The sequence below is a fragment of the Fulmarus glacialis genome, unplaced genomic scaffold (genome assembly GCF_000690835.1).
Source record: "Fulmarus glacialis isolate BGI_N327 unplaced genomic scaffold, ASM69083v1 scaffold45025, whole genome shotgun sequence".
In the NCBI taxonomy this organism is placed as follows: domain Eukaryota; kingdom Metazoa; phylum Chordata; class Aves; order Procellariiformes; family Procellariidae; genus Fulmarus; species Fulmarus glacialis.
In genome coordinates this window covers 524-1,647 of record NW_009215795.1, presented here as the reverse complement: position 1 = coordinate 1,647, position 1,124 = coordinate 524, and the positions used below count along the sequence as shown (strand labels likewise).

General features: G+C 46.4%; 1 protein-coding gene across 1 annotated transcript in view; it reads right to left on the bottom strand.

Annotated features, from left to right (window-relative positions):
- Positions 1–994: 994 nt before the first annotated feature.
- LOC104077725 (histone H2B 8-like) overlaps positions 995–1,124 on the bottom strand; it is a 380-nt gene continuing 250 nt past the window's right edge. Inside the window, exon 2 of the mRNA XM_009579052.1 lies at positions 995–1,117. Coding sequence (XP_009577347.1) covers positions 995–1,117 — 123 coding nt within the window. The remainder of the gene's footprint in view (positions 1,118–1,124) is intronic.

Below are 1,124 nucleotides of genomic sequence, written 5' to 3'. Positions count from 1 at the left end.
GAGTGGGGCCGGCAGCCGCAGCAACGCGCTCTGCCACAGCGGTAACCTGCCACCGGACGCGGAGATTTTACTCCGGCCCCGCAGCAGACGCTTTTATCGCCGCCTCTGTCGGGGGCGGCCGGGATTTCAGCCCCCTTGCAAAAAGCTTTTTCGAAAACCAGCCTTCCCTGCACATCCTGCGCCACCTGAAGTTCCATACAGCGCTCTCATTCACTTTTTTTTAAGGATCCCTTATTTTTTACTTGTATTCTCATGTTACGTTGTCACTTAGAGTTTTGAGGAACTGCTTTATTCTGCTGTGCTTTTTCTCAATTAAAGAGACGACAGAAAAAAACTACGCCACTTCCATATGACATCTCTGAGACTAATAAAATTATTTTTCGCTATACCATTTCACTTCCGCTGTCACGGCATGATAAATTTCATGAAACATTGTCTTCCAAATATCACATACACAGACTAATCCCTATGGAGCTCTCTGAGTAAACAAGCCGCTCTGGCTTGCGGCCAAGTCGTTCGAGAATGACAGCTAATGTTTAAAGAGAACGACGACATTTTATTAGAAAAGTCAAGAACCGCATTGGAATAAAGCTGCTATTTTTAAAAAAAACAGCAGGAAAAACCAAAACACCCTAAGAGCTATAGTGTATATTTCTCTGTATTTACTAAAAAACTAGGAGCTAATTACTCTCAAACAAGGAAGGAAAACTTTAATAGCTTTAGGACTTAGATTAGGTGCTTAATGTTCTTTTTATAGGCTTGCCCGATGAACAGTCGGGGTGGGGCCCATACAAGACGACCCAAATCATTCCCGGTACTGTAACATGACAAACATTTTCCTTACTATTAAACAGTATGCCCTAGTCCGGGAACTAAAACAGCACTAAACACAAGTACCACTCACCGAACCGAATCAGTGTGAACGACTCTTTTACTGAGTACGTGGGTGGCTCTTAAAAGAGCCTTTGGGTTAAAACTGACGATCTGCGACGCTCTACTTGGAGCTGGTGTACTTGGTGACGGCCTTGGTGCCCTCGGAGACGGCGTGCTTGGCCAGCTCGCCGGGCAGCAGGAGCCGCACGGCCGTCTGGATCTCCCGCGAGGTGATGGTGGAGCGCTTGTTG